The sequence below is a fragment of the Felis catus genome, chromosome D2 (genome assembly GCF_018350175.1).
Source record: "Felis catus isolate Fca126 chromosome D2, F.catus_Fca126_mat1.0, whole genome shotgun sequence".
NCBI lineage: Eukaryota > Metazoa > Chordata > Mammalia > Carnivora > Felidae > Felis > Felis catus.
In genome coordinates this window covers 62359361-62372936 of record NC_058378.1, presented here as the reverse complement: position 1 = coordinate 62372936, position 13576 = coordinate 62359361, and the positions used below count along the sequence as shown (strand labels likewise).

At 43.0% G+C, this 13576-nt stretch overlaps 1 protein-coding gene, 1 long non-coding RNA gene and 1 pseudogene across 3 annotated transcripts; 1 reads left to right on the top strand and 2 right to left on the bottom strand.

Moving 5' to 3' along the window:
• Positions 1–34: 34 nt before the first annotated feature.
• LOC109492674 lies at positions 35–5412 on the top strand. Its single transcript, XR_002146621.3, has 2 exons — positions 35–130; positions 5095–5412. It is a non-coding gene; the product is annotated as an uncharacterized LOC109492674 (long non-coding RNA).
• On the bottom strand, positions 1367–13476 carry GSTO1 (glutathione S-transferase omega 1). Of its 2 annotated transcripts, XM_019813795.3 has the most exons (6): positions 12973–13157; positions 12644–12752; positions 8871–9093; positions 5796–5894; positions 2359–2465; positions 1367–1601 (listed from the first exon to the last, which is right to left on the bottom strand). In XM_019813795.3, exons 1-6 carry the CDS (start codon positions 13004–13006, stop codon positions 1448–1450), a joined length of 726 nt encoding a protein of 241 aa, XP_019669354.3. In that variant the 5' UTR covers positions 13007–13157; the 3' UTR covers positions 1367–1447. The 2 variants fall into 2 exon arrangements, with proteins under 2 accessions (XP_019669354.3, XP_044896583.1); XM_045040648.1 differs by lacking the exon at positions 12644–12752 and having other exon boundaries at positions 12973–13476.
• Positions 6687–6778, bottom strand: LOC111557178 (annotated as a pseudogene).
• Positions 13477–13576: the final 100 nt, after the last annotated feature.

Sequence of the window (13576 nt, the reverse complement as noted above, 5' to 3'; positions counted from 1 at the left end):
CCTCTCAGGGTGCGGTCCTTGGATCGCCTGCATCACCATGGGGTGGGGGTGGGGGTGGGGGTGGGGGAGAGCTCATTTCAAATGTGGACTTTGCAGCCCACCCTGGACCCACCGAATCGGAAATCCAGCGGTGAGCCTTAGGTGATTGTTATGCGCTCCTACGTTTAAGAATATGTACCGGAAACCAGACTGTAATGGGGTGGGTCGACAGCTCACTGATATTCACAGTGTGTTGGCTGTGTTCTCGATCTGCCAGCATCTTAAGGACTCATTTAGCCTCGGGATCTTAGTAAAACCATCTGTAGAATGAAATGATGCTCTTTGACCTAAGTTCTTCTTTTTTTTTTTTTATTTAAATTTTTATTTTTTTTAACATTTGTTCATTTTTGAGAGGCAGAGAGACACAGAGCATGAGCAGGGGAGGGGCGGAGAGAGAGGGAGACACAGAATCTGAAGCAGGCTCCATGCTCTGAGCTGTCAGCACAGAGCCTGAAGCGGGGCTTGCACTCAAGAGCAGAGAGATCATGACCTGAGCCCAAGTTGGACCCTTAACCAACAGAGGCACCCAGGTGCCCCTGACCTACCTTCTTCTAATGGAAGTAATGTGATGATAAAATTAAATAGAAGCTCGGTGGGCTATGGAAGATAGCATTAATATTTCTGAATTACTCATCCAGACTTACATCGGAATTGATAGATGTGGTCGCCACATTATTTAAAAAAAAAATTTTTTTTTTTAATGTTTATCTTTGGAAGGGGGTAGGGCAGAGAGAGAAGGAGACACAGAATCCAAAGCAGGCTCCAGGCTCTGAGCTGTCAGCACAGAGCCCAACGCAGGGCTTGAACTCCTGAGATAGTGACTTGAGCTGAAGTCAGAAGCTTAACTGACTGAGCCACCCAGGCGCCCCTTCACAGTATTTAGTTACATTTATGGGATACCTGCCATGTGCCCAGCATGGGAGTTGGTACGAAGAATTTGAAGGGCATTGAGATTGAAGACGGGGAAACCAAATAGGAGGACACTTAGTCATCTAACTTTGAGGTGTTATTAGTCTGGTCTTAAGTGGTGACAATGGGAATAAAAAAGGTAGTGAAATTAAGTTGATGGAAAGAAAAGAATGAGGAATTGAAAACTTGAGAAGACAGCTGTAGAAACAACAGAGTATCCAAGTGGAAATGTCCTATGGGCAGGAATAAATCTAGATTGAAGTCCAGTTCTCACCAGAGATGATGATTTAGAGATTTTCAGCAGAAACTATGATAAAACCATTAGAAGCATGTGAGCTTACATTTCTGTAGGAAGGCCTTAAGGGCCTTAAGCCACGATGTCAAATCAGAGAAGGTGATCCAATGAGACATGAGAGCATTTGGTAAAATGAAAGCATGTTTTCCTCGTATTCGTGAAGGAAAATATCAGACATCTCTTCATGGCTGACTCCTGCCCCCATCAGAGCCCATAATCACAGGCCTCAGGGCTGTTCTGCAAGTAGAGATCTAAGAAACCTCGAAAGGCCTTCGCCTCAATGAGGAGGGAGGACACTGCAGGATCTTCCCTCATGGCTGCCATCCAGAGCTTAAGTTTTGGAGTGTGATCTACACACCTGTGGGAAGGGAAAAGAATGAACGTGTGAGCTAGATGAACTAGGAAGGCATTGCAAAGTCTCCTATACCATTATCACTCTACAGTTTCCTTTTGTTTTCCTCTAATCTTTTAAAATATTTCTTTACAATGCACATAATCAGAATATTAGATTTGGAAGATATTTTAGAGGTCTTTGTTTTGTGGAAGAGGAATCCTAGAGTCAAGTGACTTGCTCAGTTAGCACAAGAATGCATCCAGGCAGACTGATAACTTTGTTAAAATGAGAACATGAAAGACAGCCATGGATATTATATAGTTATTATTCTATAGCAAGACTGACTAAAAGTAACCCTGAATAGCTCTAAGAATTGGGAGTAAGCCAAGGTGGCTGCCTAACTTCAAAACATGGAGTTTGGAAACTAGTGTGGGGATCCTGCTGGAAAATGGGAGGGAGCATTGGTCATACAATCCCACATGATAAAGCTTATACAAATGCACTTACTTACGGATTTTTAGCCAGAAGGGAAGGAGTAAATTATTTTTAAAACATTTTGTTACATGTTGCAGTACTCTCTGCCCACCCCTGCACCGCACACTTCCAGGAATGGAGAAGGGGGGTGAGTATATGCCCTGGATAGTCCAAGACTCTCCTCCTGTCTGCTTGTGCCCATTCATACCAGTTGTATAAAACAGTTTCATTTTTGTTCAGGATAAAAGGCCAACATATGCCAGTCATCATTATCCTAAATTATGTACAAAATACTCAAGTGTCTTACTCATTTAACTCCAGAACTTCGAGCCGTTCAAACCAGGGCCAGATGAGGTAATCAATCATAGAAAGAGAATTGCCACCAAAGAAGGTTGTCTTCTTATTGGTCAGAACCTGAATGTTAAACAGCATGAGAGTACTGCTTAAGTGTGCATTTCGTAAGATTCATCATCAGATACTAGGAAGACCAGGTAAGTAGAGCACGTGAGAGAAGTAGCTTTTATGCCGACATATTCAAGTTGGCTTTTTGTTTGAACTTTAGAATCTCCTGGTTTGGGATGAAGCAAACAATCAACAAAATAAACTGGAAAGTAGAGAAAAATAAAACAAGCCACAGACTACAAGATGTTTGTAATACACACACCCAACAGAGGACTGGCATTCAGAATATAGAGAGAAATCCAACACCCCTGGGGAGTCAATAAGAAAAAAAGGCAAACAACTCATTAGAAATTTGGGCCAGACTTGAACTTCATAAAAGAGGATATCTCTATGGCCAAAAACCATTTGAAAAGATATTCAACTGCATTAGTCATCAGGGAAATGCAAATTAGGGCCAGAATGTAATACTACCACACATCCATCAGAATGGCTAAAATGAACAAGACAAAGTTAGCAAGCGTGTGGAGCCACTGCTGGCAGGAGCACAAACTGGCACAACCATGTTTTCACAGTATGTGCTAAAGCTGCCTGAATGTCCACACACTCCAACCCCGTGATTCTCCTCTTTGGAAATGTGAACATCCGTTCACCAAAAGAGAGATATGAGAATGTTAATTGCAACACTATTTGTAATAGCCCCAAGATAGAACTGTTCACTGTCCATCAGTAGTAAAACGGATAAACAAACTGCTATAGTCATAGGTTGAAACACTATACAAAGAACAGGAATGAACTATACACAATATAGATGAATCTCACAAACCTAATGTATGAAAGAAGCCAGACTCCGAAGAGTACATATCCTAGGATTCCATATGTATAAAGAGCAAAAACAGCCAAAACTAATACTGTTTCTTGTTATGGGTGCTAATTCCATGACTATGTTTACTTTGTAAAAATTCATCAAGCTGTACTCATGCTTTGGGTACTTCTCTGCATGTAATACTTCAATTAAAATTTTACCTAAAATATGCTGGAAATAACTGGATTAACTATTTTTTTAAAGGTGTTTTTTTTTTGTTTTTTTTTTTTTTACATTTATTTATTTTTGAGAAACAGTGAGACAAAGCATGAGCGGGGGAGGGGCAGAGAGAGAAGGAGACACAGAATCGGAAGCAGGCTCCAGGCTCTGAGCAAGCGGTCAGCACAGAGCCTGATGCGGGGCTCGAAGCCACAAACTGTGAGATCATGACCTGAGCTGAAGTCAGATGCTCAACTGACTGAGCCACCCAGGCGCCCCTGGATTAACTATTAAACTGATGTCAAAATTATTTGAAAGCCAAAACAAGTCGTATGTTCCTGAAATTCAAGAACGTGCCTTGGTATTAATGGTTTTGCCAAAGTAAAGAAACTGAGAATATTATCTGCCTAATAAACAAACCAACTTACCGTTTATAAAACTTCTGCAATTTTCCTCAGGGCCCATATAACAGTCTGCATTATAGATTGATGGCATATATCAACCATCTACTACCAAACTAAATATCTGAAGAGTATAGACAACGTCTTACTTTCTACCTCCCATACTTTCTAGCAGAGTACCTTGTAGTTATTAGGCACTCAGAATTGTACAATGAATCGATATTAACTGGGTCTGTCCTTAAACTATAGTGTCTGGTTATTATATTCTGCATAAATAAAATTTAGTATGACAGTTTAAGTCAGAAGGAAATAACCCTCTCAGCAACCTAAAGCATGGAAATGATACTACTCACTTTGAAGCATGAGTTCTTAATCTGGAGTCTGAACTTAGATGAGAAAAAAGTACATACCTTCTCCCAACTCCACTAACCCCACAGTTAGTAGGTATTTCCATTATGAAATAAACCACAGTAGAGTTAATCTTACATATTTTAATTTAAGCATTTATAAACATGGGCTTTACCAGGTTGCCAAACACAAAAGTCTTAATCTTCAAAGAAACAACATCCCACATGCATTCTCTGACCATAATGTAATTAAATTAGAAAACAGCAAAAGATGTAGTTTAGGAAACTTACAAGTACATGATCAATAATTGGTAGGCAATGAGAAAATCATGGAAACAGCAAAAAAAAAAAAAAAAAATTTAGAACTGAACAATGAAAGTCCTTCACAGTAAAACATACTGGATGCAGCTACGATGTTTAGAAGTAGTGTGTTAGTCACTAATGCATTAAACAATCAAGAAAGACTGAAAATAAATGCATTGAGCTACTGAACTCCTGGGCTAGTTAGTAAAAGCAGAAACAGCCAAACCCTATCAAATGGTTTCTGAGATTAGAAATACAGGGAAAGTAACCCAACTCATTTTATCAGGTTAGAATATCCTTGATATAAAAAATAAGGACACTATGAAAACAAAATAATAGCCCAATCTCATTAATATACAACACCTTTAAGTATTCACTAGTTCTATAGTATATAGAAAAATCCATTGAAAACAATGCTAGGATGGTTTAACACCAGAAAAATCTGTCAATAACACCATATTTATCAGATTAAGGTAAAAAATTCTATGAACATATCAATAGATGTAATAGATATAGACAAAACATTCAGTAAAATTTAACACTCATGCATGACTTTTTGTTTTTTACAGACTAGAAACATTTTTCTTAAAAAAAAGTTGTGAAGAAAGTCTATAGCAAACTTCAAACTGACAAAATATAGGATACATTCCCATACAAGACAGGAACTATGTCTAGTAAAAACCCAAGGCTGAGCAAGAAAATGGAATGTTTCAAGGCCAAGAGAAAGACTTGATCTAAAGGCCCAAATGGCAGCTTTGCCCCAAGGGAGGTAAAAACTCAGCCGGGCTTCTCCAAGTGTCTTTACGATTCATGGCAAACTCTGTGGTGGGAAATGTTTATTATGTATTATTAAGTGGAAAAAACACAGAATAATATCTATGCCCTGATTAGTTATGTTAACCTTTCTTTCCTTTCTTTCTTCCTTTCTTTCTTTTTGTTGTTTTTTTGTTTTAATATATGGATGAGGACTAGAAACAGGCATGGAAAAATGAAAACAGGTGACAAATTGTGGAAATATCAGTGCATTTCTCCCCCTTGTTAACATCAGTGCAACAAATTGTTTTAAAAGCAAGCCATGACAAAATATTTGTAGGTGTGTTGATTTCTATCTTAAATGCACCTGCTTATAGCAATCTGTTGTAACCTAAAATTCCTTAATTGATGTTATTACTAACTGTCACAAAGTGATTTGGGAAACGGGAATAGAAAGAAAGTAGAGGGCAGGAACAGTGTATCATTTACTCTGATAAAAGCTAGGAGAAGAGATTACCTCCTCTAACTTGCTGAATTCTTTACGCAATTCTTCTTTTAGGCCAGAGCCGTCTTCATTATTTTGTCTTCTAATGAAGCTTGTTACCAAAGGGGGAACCTAGACAGAGTAATTTCTTACTGTCAGTGTGAGGCTAACTGTACCGGCCCCCTCACTGAACCCTCAGAGTCCCAGTTCAGGGTGTTTGAGAAACTTGAAAGGTGCACCCATTCCTGTGTTCACAGAGGTCAGGTATCAATCTTAGAAACAATTTTGCGGTGAAAGGTGCTGTTTGGTCAGGATTTTATAAGTTGCAAATAGTAGAACCCACTTTGGCGAGTTTGAGCCAAAAATACCTTTTAAAAAGTATTGAGTAGCCCATTGAATTATTGAGAGGCTGAAAAAAAAAAAAAAGGCTGAGAACTAAGCTGGAACATTCGAAAATCATGCTCCGAGCTGACCTCATGGGAAGCACCCACTGCTGCCAGTGAGCTGAGCACTAGGTGCTGCGGTTTGTACCTTTGCCAGAAGTGGGACTCCGAGGTAACTAAAGCCCGGAATTTAATCTTGCAACCGCCACTGCTCCCGAAAGCCTGGGGCTCTGCGCCACCCTCCCACCCCCTCCCCTGCCACTCCCACCAGCAGAATCAGTGCCCCGCCCCAAGTCTGTCTCCCCACATTGCTCGTTTCTCATTTTTTTACCTTTAAAAAAAAAATTTTTTTTTTAATGTTTATTTTTGAGAGAGAGCCAGAGATAGAGGCAGAGACAGAGACACAGAATCCAAAGCAGGCTCCAGGCCCCGAGCTCTCAGCACAGAGCCTGTTGGGGGGCTCGAACTCCTGAACTGTGAGATCATGACCTGAGCCCAAGTTGGAGGCTTACCTGACTGCGCCCCCCACCATGCCTTTTTAAAAAATATGGAACGCTTCGCAAATTTGTATGTCATCCTGGTGCGGGGGATGGATGGTTCCAATTTTCATACACGCGCTGCTGAAGCAAGCGCCACATGGCTCATTTCTGAGCCCAGCTCCACCATGTGTGTTTCTGACAGGAAGAGCCTAGGTCCCAGGCATTGGCCCCAGCTGCAAAGGGAGCTGGGGAAGAGAATTTTTCTGCTTTCCACCTCGGGGAGGACACGAGAAGGGTGTTCGAAGGGGCTGACTACCTGAAGACACAGGCGTAGTGCCAGATGCTGTAGGGCTCCTGCTGGAGGCATTTGTGTGTTTTCTCACTGCAAGAGCTTGAAGTCCACTCGTCTCAGTTTATCAACAGGTGCTTGTAAAAATCCAGGAGAATGTCCTGATATCCTGTCCGTATCAGTACAGCTGCCCTCTTTGGAACTGAAAGTTTGCTGGCAGCACTTCTGTACGCAGTTCCATCTGGGCATGCCTGCTTTATCTATCCCTGCCTTGCCTTAAATGTCTGCTCCATATGGTTTCCTATATATCAAGATATCAAGTCCCTTTGCAATGCTCTTAATTTCTGCTTCCTTAAAAAATGTATTTTTTACATGCCTTTGGTTTGTTAAGCCTCCAATTATATAAACACACACACACACACACATATATACACACACACACACATTTATACACACACACCCATCTCTAAAGCTTCAACACCTTTACTGTTAATCTCTGTGTCTCAGTTTCAAGTTCTCAGGAAAGAAGATGATTGGCTACAGGTACAGGTGGGGGCATTTCTGGTTTGCTGAGAGCTGTGGCCAGGAGGGAGGGGGCATATGGTACCTAAGGCCACCTTTTCCCTGAATGTGAGCTGGGAAGTAATGGTGAACATCTCCAGCTCTTAGCTTATTTTCTTTAGAGACAATACAATGAATCTCTCTTTTTTTTTAAAAGTAATCTCTACACCCAACATAGCGCTTGAACTCACAACCCTGAGGTCGAGTCTCATGCTCTACCAACTGAGCCAGTCAGATGCCTCTACAATGAATCTCGTTACTTTTTTTTTTTTTTGAATTCCCCAACATCTTTCTTCTAATTGCCATGTTCCCTGTCTATCACTTTTGACAGCAGGTATCTGCTATTTCCCTCTCCTTCTGCTAAGCCAGACAACTCCCTCTTCCTTCCCCATTGGCTTCCCTTTGCAATGTCTCCTTACATAATACATTCTCTCTGTAAGTTCCACCTTCGAGGTATTTCTTTAACCATTTAAAGAAGACAAGATATGCCGACATATATTCTGATAAATAACATGGGTATAGAGATAACTTGACATAGCTATACCTGTTGTCTACTATTGGGCATTTCTTTGTTAATATCAATTGTTTGAACTATCTACAACCTTGATGCTGACTAAAATAGTTCTTCTACAAGAATGTCATTTACTCAGCTAAGAGCTACTGCCAACACACAGTAGATGCCCGCTGCTAGACACTGTGGCTAGAACCACAAGAGCTAACACAGTATTTACCATGTGTCAGACTCTGCTCTAGGTGTTTTATATAAACTGATTTTTATCTGCAAGAAGGGAGCAGTTATTATACTAGTTATTATACTCCTTTTACAAGTGATGAGCTGAGGCACAGAAGTAAATGAGTAACTTTCTCAGAGTCACACAACTAGGAAGAGGCAGAGTGGGTCACAGACCTAGGCAGCTGAGCCAACAGTGATGGGAACACGGCTTCACCTTCAAGGAGCTCACAGCCCTGGTGCAACACACAGGCAAGAACGCAGGCAGTCACTGGCCCAGAGAAGTTAGCACATGTGGGAACACAGCTGGGCACTAAGCCAGTGCAGACAAGCTTCTGGAAGGCAGCAGAACCTGAGCAGATACATGAACGAGAACTTGGAGATAACCAGGCAAAGTGAGAACGGGGAAGATTTAAGGAGGAGGTGGCAAGTCTGGGAAAGCTAAACATTCAGCGGCTGGAATACAGTGTCCAAAGAGTAAGGAGGGCTAACATTGGAGAGGCAAACAGGAACTGGATGGTGAAAGGACTTGCAGGGCATGTCAGAGCAGATAAGAGCACTGCTTTCTTTTCCTTTCCCACATTCCTGAGTCATAAATGACAACACTGATTTAGCTTAAACAACAAAGTTTGTTCAAATAAGAGCTGAGATTTCTTATACACACACCTTAGAAAATAACTGAAAGACCATCTTTTGGCAAGCTTTCTCATAGGGGTCATCTGGCAACAGCTTCTTCCCTGGATATGCTTCATCCAGGTACTCACAAGTAATGGCAGATTCATAGATCAGTTGACCCTGACTGTTTTCCAGAACTGGCACCAGACCAAAGGGATTCTTCGTAAAGAACCACTCAGGCTTATTTTTCAGGTTGATGTTGATGATTTCATGCCTGAAAGACACACAGAAGACAATGAAGAGAGTGGAACTTTTTCTTTTTTTTTTTTGGTACTTCTGAGTAGATCCTTACCAGCCCTACCATCCACTTAGCTGATTGGACCCCAAATTTAGAAGTCAAATCAGTCTTGATTCCTTCTCCCTTGTTCCCTCTGCCTCAAGCCAAATAAATGGATGGATCATCAAGACCTGTCGGCTAGACCTCAAAATCATATCCACTTTTCAGCTATACTGCTACCATCTGGTCCAAAACATCATCTGCCAGCTGGACCACTATAGTAGTCTCCCACTGGCCGCTGCTTCCACTGTGCCCTCCCTACAGTCCATTTTCCACACACAAGTAAATTGAATCAGGCCACCCTCCTGCTTGCAACCCCTTGATCGCTCCTCATTGCAATGAGCATAAACTCTAAGCCCCTCTGTGGCATGTGATCTGGCCTGTTCTTACTTGTCACACCTGTTTCCTATAACTTTCCCTCTGGTCATTACAATCTGGGCACACTGGCCTTTTTTATATTCCTTGAATTTGCCAAACATGTTCTCACCTTAGAACATTAACATTTATTGTTCCTCTGCCTTGTCTGCCTGTCTTCTCAGGTCAAACACCATTCCAAGAGGCCCTCCCTGACCACCCTCTCTGAAGCTGCTGAGAGCCTCTATTAACATGATCATCTTGTTTTCCTGATGACATGTATCTGAAATTACTTTGCTCACTTATTTACATGTTTATTATGTCACCTCCCTAGAATGTAAGCTCCTTGAAAGCAGGGATTTTGTGTATCTAGTTCATATTAATAAACAAACATGTAAGTGAGCAAAATTTTAAACAGATTTAAATGCTGTGAAAATAAAAGTGGTTTCAGATAGGGTACTCAGTAAATATTTATTGAATGAATAAGTGGAAAATGCTTCAAGATTATCAATAAGATAATCCACTTTGGGGTATAAGGTATCATTGCAAATTATAGGAGGTACATAATTGAATTGTATCCATTACCTACTATATGAGAATCAACATGATAAAATTCAATTCCTCTTGCTAAATTGAGTAGAAAGGTCCTCATTTTTTAAAAAAAATATTAAGGAATGCAAAAAATCCACCCACAAAACCAAGTTGCAGATTAAATGTCCATGCATTGTTGTTGTTGTTTTTTTTTAATGTTACGTGAGTAAGCTACGCTAAGCAAACCCAAAAGGAGGAAAACAAATGAAATCCAAGCTATATTCAGACTGTAATTAGATCTAACTTGTTTCTTGCCTGAGAGATTGTAGAGGAAATAAAAGGAAAGCTTCATATAATTGTTAAATCTGAGTAATCATTCAACAGAACAGGTTAGTTACTCAAAAATAATAACACACCAACACCTTTTGTTTCCTACTTCCCCATCCACCTCAGAAGTTAGAATAGTATTTAGTTTGAGGATTTAAATATGTAATCCCCCATGGAAACAGAAATGGCTACAATGAACCCTAGCATTTGTGTATCAAGAGGTTTGTGTGCGGACAGATTACTGGAACTCAGATACAAGCCATGGAAAGAAATACAAGGCCAGCTCCCTGCCAAGGAATTATCAACACTTCTGAAATTTTTATACCATGAAACAAAAGTTGTTTTATACCAACAACAACAATAACAACAACAACAACAAAATGGGGGGTTTTTTTGTGATAAAGAACACACTTAGAACACACTTGGATTTGTCAACCTGACATTATGAGCTAACAAGTCAACACACCTGCCACGAATTGGAAGATGCACTTTTTAGAGAAAACCATGCTTTGTCAGGTTATACCATATGAAAATGTAGCACCTGTCCAATAAAAGTCTTCTGGGTGTGAAACTGAAAACTGATTCAGAATGGAGAAGACCTCTGTTGTTTCCTGTTACCATTCTTCACCCCCATACACACACTATTTTGGTAAAATCAGTCCAGTTTTCCTTTGGAAAACTGTCCCAGTAAATAAGGTAGGTTGTTTTCAACCTAGTATTCCAGCGGGGCACATAAACCAGGATTTTATGCCTCCCAATCCAGCTGTGCTTGCTCCTATCCTTTTATTTTTATTTTTATTTTTAATGTTTATTCATTTTTGACAGACAGAGACAGAGTGTGAGTGGGGAGGGGCAGAGAGAGAGAGGGAGACACAGGATCCAAAACAGGATCCAGGCACAGAGCCTGATGCGGGGCTTGAACTCACTGACTGCGAATCATGACCAGAGCTGAAGTCGGACACTTGACCGACTGAGCCACCCAGGAGCCCCGATACTTTCCAATTACATAAGCATAAGATACATCTTTTTTCAATCCAATTTGAATACGATTAGGATAAAATACAAAGTTTGGAATGTTGAGCATTTTGCTATGTGTTCAGAATCAATTTCATCCAAATAAGATGCAAATTTTAGTGAAGTGATGGCTAATTCAAAAATATTTTTGGGGCGCCTGGGTGGCTCAGTTGGTTAGGCATCCCACTTCAGCTCAGGTCATGATCTCACCATTTGTGAGTTCAAGCCCCACATCGGGCTCTGGGCTGACAGCTCAGAGCCTGGAGCCTGCTTCAGATTCTGTGTCTCCCTCTCTCTCTGCCCCTCCCTTGCTCACACACTGTCTGTCTCTCTCAAAAATAAACATTAAAGAAAAAATTAAAAGAAGAAACTATTTTTTTTCCTTCAGAAAAAGAATGCATCTTACATTCTTTTAGGTAAAATTATTGTCTGCCTAATTCTCCCCCTAGAAAACTAAAATTAGTTTATAAACCTTAAGCACATGGATGGAAAATTTCTTAAGAATGGGGGCTATGTTTTAAACTTCCACACCACAGGTATCTAATGTCTGCTCAACAAATTCCAAAGATCATTGGAAGGGAGGGGATTCCAATGGATATTTGGTATCAGGAGCCAACTGACTATCGCATACTCCCTATGCATAACCCATTGGTCAAAAAAACCATGCTAATTTCAAAGAGGCTTCGCAAAAGACTAAATTTTTAGGCATAGACACTTTAACTCAACCAACAACCCAACCTATAAGAATATGTCCAGTACAGTTAACTCAGCACTCTGCCAGGACGGTCAAGGCCTGGACTCTGTCCTGGGGTAAATTACCAACTATTAGGGAAGGGACTATATACTCAGAATAACAGCAAACAGTATTAGATATCAGACATGAATGTAGAAGTGGGGTGAAAGCAAAAGGACAGTGGACCAAGAATCGGGGATCTACCAGACCTCAAAGCGCTGCTGCAGGTCATTACCTGTCAAGTGACCTCCCGAATCACCAGCTTTACCAGAGCCTCAGCTTTTCTAATCCATAAAGTGGTTAGGTTGATCTAAACGGGGAGTCCTAGACTGGTGTAATCTGTGCCATTCCCCCTACCTCTCACCCTGGGAAGTGGGTTCATAATTTGCTCTGTCCCCCCAAAAGTCTGAGAATAGTTTATTTTGCAGGAAAGGAAGCCCTGGGGCCCAATCCGAGGTTCCCACCCGGCCGCCCCGCACCAGCTGGTTCCCGGGCGGCTGGGGGAAAGGCCCCTGCCTGGGTCCTCACCCAATTCCCTTGGCCTTCAGGACCAGGAGCGTCCTCTGGGCGAACGGGCAGAACCTCATGCTGTAGACGCGGATCAGGCCCTGGGGGACCGGCCCCGGGGGCGCGCTTCCTGCGGGGGAGACGCGGCAGTGGTCACGGCCCCGAGAGCGGCCGGGACTCCCATCCTCCCGCCACCCCCGGGCCAGGCCGCGGAGAGGTCCCGCGCGCTGCGGCCCCGGCCCGATCCCCGCGTGTGGGGGACCCCCCGGATGGCTCCGGAACAGCCACACCGGACACGCGGCAGGGGGTGGCCGAGATTCCCCCCTCCTCCCGCGGCCGGCCGGCCTCACCCTTCGCTAGGCTCCTGGCTGACCCTCCGGACATCGCGGCGCAGGGCAGGCCGAGCTCGCGACCCAGGGTGTGCCGGCCGTTCAGGAAGTACGTCGCCCCTCCCTCGGTCCTTGCTCCCTTCTCTTCTCCTCTCAGAAGTGCCTGCCGGGGGCGGCCGCCAGCTGGGCGGGGGCTGTGCTCTCCCGGCCCCGCGTGGCCCCGGGCGCTTAATGAAAGCTGGCGCTCGGCGTCCAGAACCCCCTTCCCACCCTCTGCAAGCGGGAACGCGCCGCCCCTGCGGCCAAGAGCCTGCAGGGAAATCGCAGCCGGAGACCCACCCAACGCGCCCACTTAGGCCTGGCCTTCCCGGTTTTGCAGAGCTAGCGCTAAAACACCGCAGCTGCTGGTCGTGCCCGAGTGTACTCGCTGGCCAAGAGAGGTACCCACGTCCAGAGCCACAGAAGAAGCTCGACACCCTCAGAGACATCCCCCCATCCAGAAGGATGGTGGTCTCCAGGCCGGCCTCCACGTATGTCCACGCCTAACCCTGACCTGACCTCCCACTCGCACCTGGGCGAGGAGGCGCACCCGCTGCTCTCAGGTGACATGGGTCTGGGTGCAGAT

Excerpts from the sequence above, each read along its gene's own strand:
- GSTO1 (XM_045040648.1), bottom strand. The coding sequence starts at position 13,439 with ATGTCTCTGAGGGTGTCGAGCTTCTTCTGTGGCTCTGGACGTGGGTAC. Across the intron at positions 5,895-8,870 it reads TCTTTCAGTTATTTTCTAAG|GTTCCCCCTTTGGTAACAAG; the intron begins GTGTGTGTATAA and ends TACTCTGTCTAG. Across the intron at positions 1,602-2,358 it reads GAAGTTCTGGAGTTAAATGA|GTGTGTAGATCACACTCCAA; the intron begins GTAAGACACTTG and ends CCCTTCCCACAG.